A 650-nucleotide genomic window follows, 5' to 3' on the forward strand; every position below is an offset into this window, starting at 1 on the left:
CCGGCCGGGGCCTCCCCCCCCCCCGTGCCCCCGCACCAGCCGCAGGCGCCTGGCTCCCTGCTGCGGCAAAGCCAGGGGCAGTTCCAGGAGCTGGTGCTGACTGAGGATGAGAAGAAGCTGCTGGCGAAGGAGGGGGTGTCCCTGCCCACACAGCTGCCCCTCACCAAGGTGGGTCCCACCACACCTGGGAAGGGCACAGAGTACAGGGGGGTCCTGGCCCCAGCAGCCCTGATCTTCCTCCCCGTGTCCTCCAGTACGAGGAGCGGGTGCTGAAGAAGATCCGGCGGAAGATCAGAAACAAGCAGTCAGCCCAGGAGAGCCGCAAGAAGAAGAAGGAGTACATCGACGGGCTGGAGAGCCGGTACAGAGCCCACCCCCTGTACCCCAACCCTGGGGCTGGCACCCCTCCTCAGGCACCCTGGGGGCACCCGGCTGGCTGTCCATGGGGATGCTGCTCCTTGCCATCCCCCCCCAGACCTCATCCCCTGCTCCGTGTCCCCCAGAATGTCGGCATGCACGGCCCAGAACCAGGAGCTGCAGAGGAAAGTCCTGCACCTGGAGAAGCAGAACTCGTAGGTGTTCCCCGGGGCAGGATGTGGACAAAGTGGGGGGGAGGGGGGAGGGTAGGATGGGGCTGGGACATCCCAGCC

The 650-nt window shown here is 66.8% G+C and overlaps 1 protein-coding gene across 1 annotated transcript in view; it reads left to right on the plus strand.

Annotated features, from left to right (window-relative positions):
* Positions 1-650, plus strand: part of CREB3L3 (cAMP responsive element binding protein 3-like 3) — a gene marked incomplete at its 5' end in the record, with an annotated part of 3753 nt that overhangs the window by 1606 nt on the left and 1497 nt on the right. The window contains 3 exons of the mRNA XM_010141155.1: positions 40-168; positions 255-361; positions 504-572. Coding sequence (XP_010139457.1) covers positions 40-168; positions 255-361; positions 504-572 — 305 coding nt within the window. The remainder of the gene's footprint in view (positions 1-39; positions 169-254; positions 362-503; positions 573-650) is intronic.

Source organism: Buceros rhinoceros, unplaced genomic scaffold, assembly GCF_000710305.1.
Source record: "Buceros rhinoceros silvestris isolate BGI_N320 unplaced genomic scaffold, ASM71030v1 scaffold21578, whole genome shotgun sequence".
NCBI classification, from domain to species: domain Eukaryota; kingdom Metazoa; phylum Chordata; class Aves; order Bucerotiformes; family Bucerotidae; genus Buceros; species Buceros rhinoceros.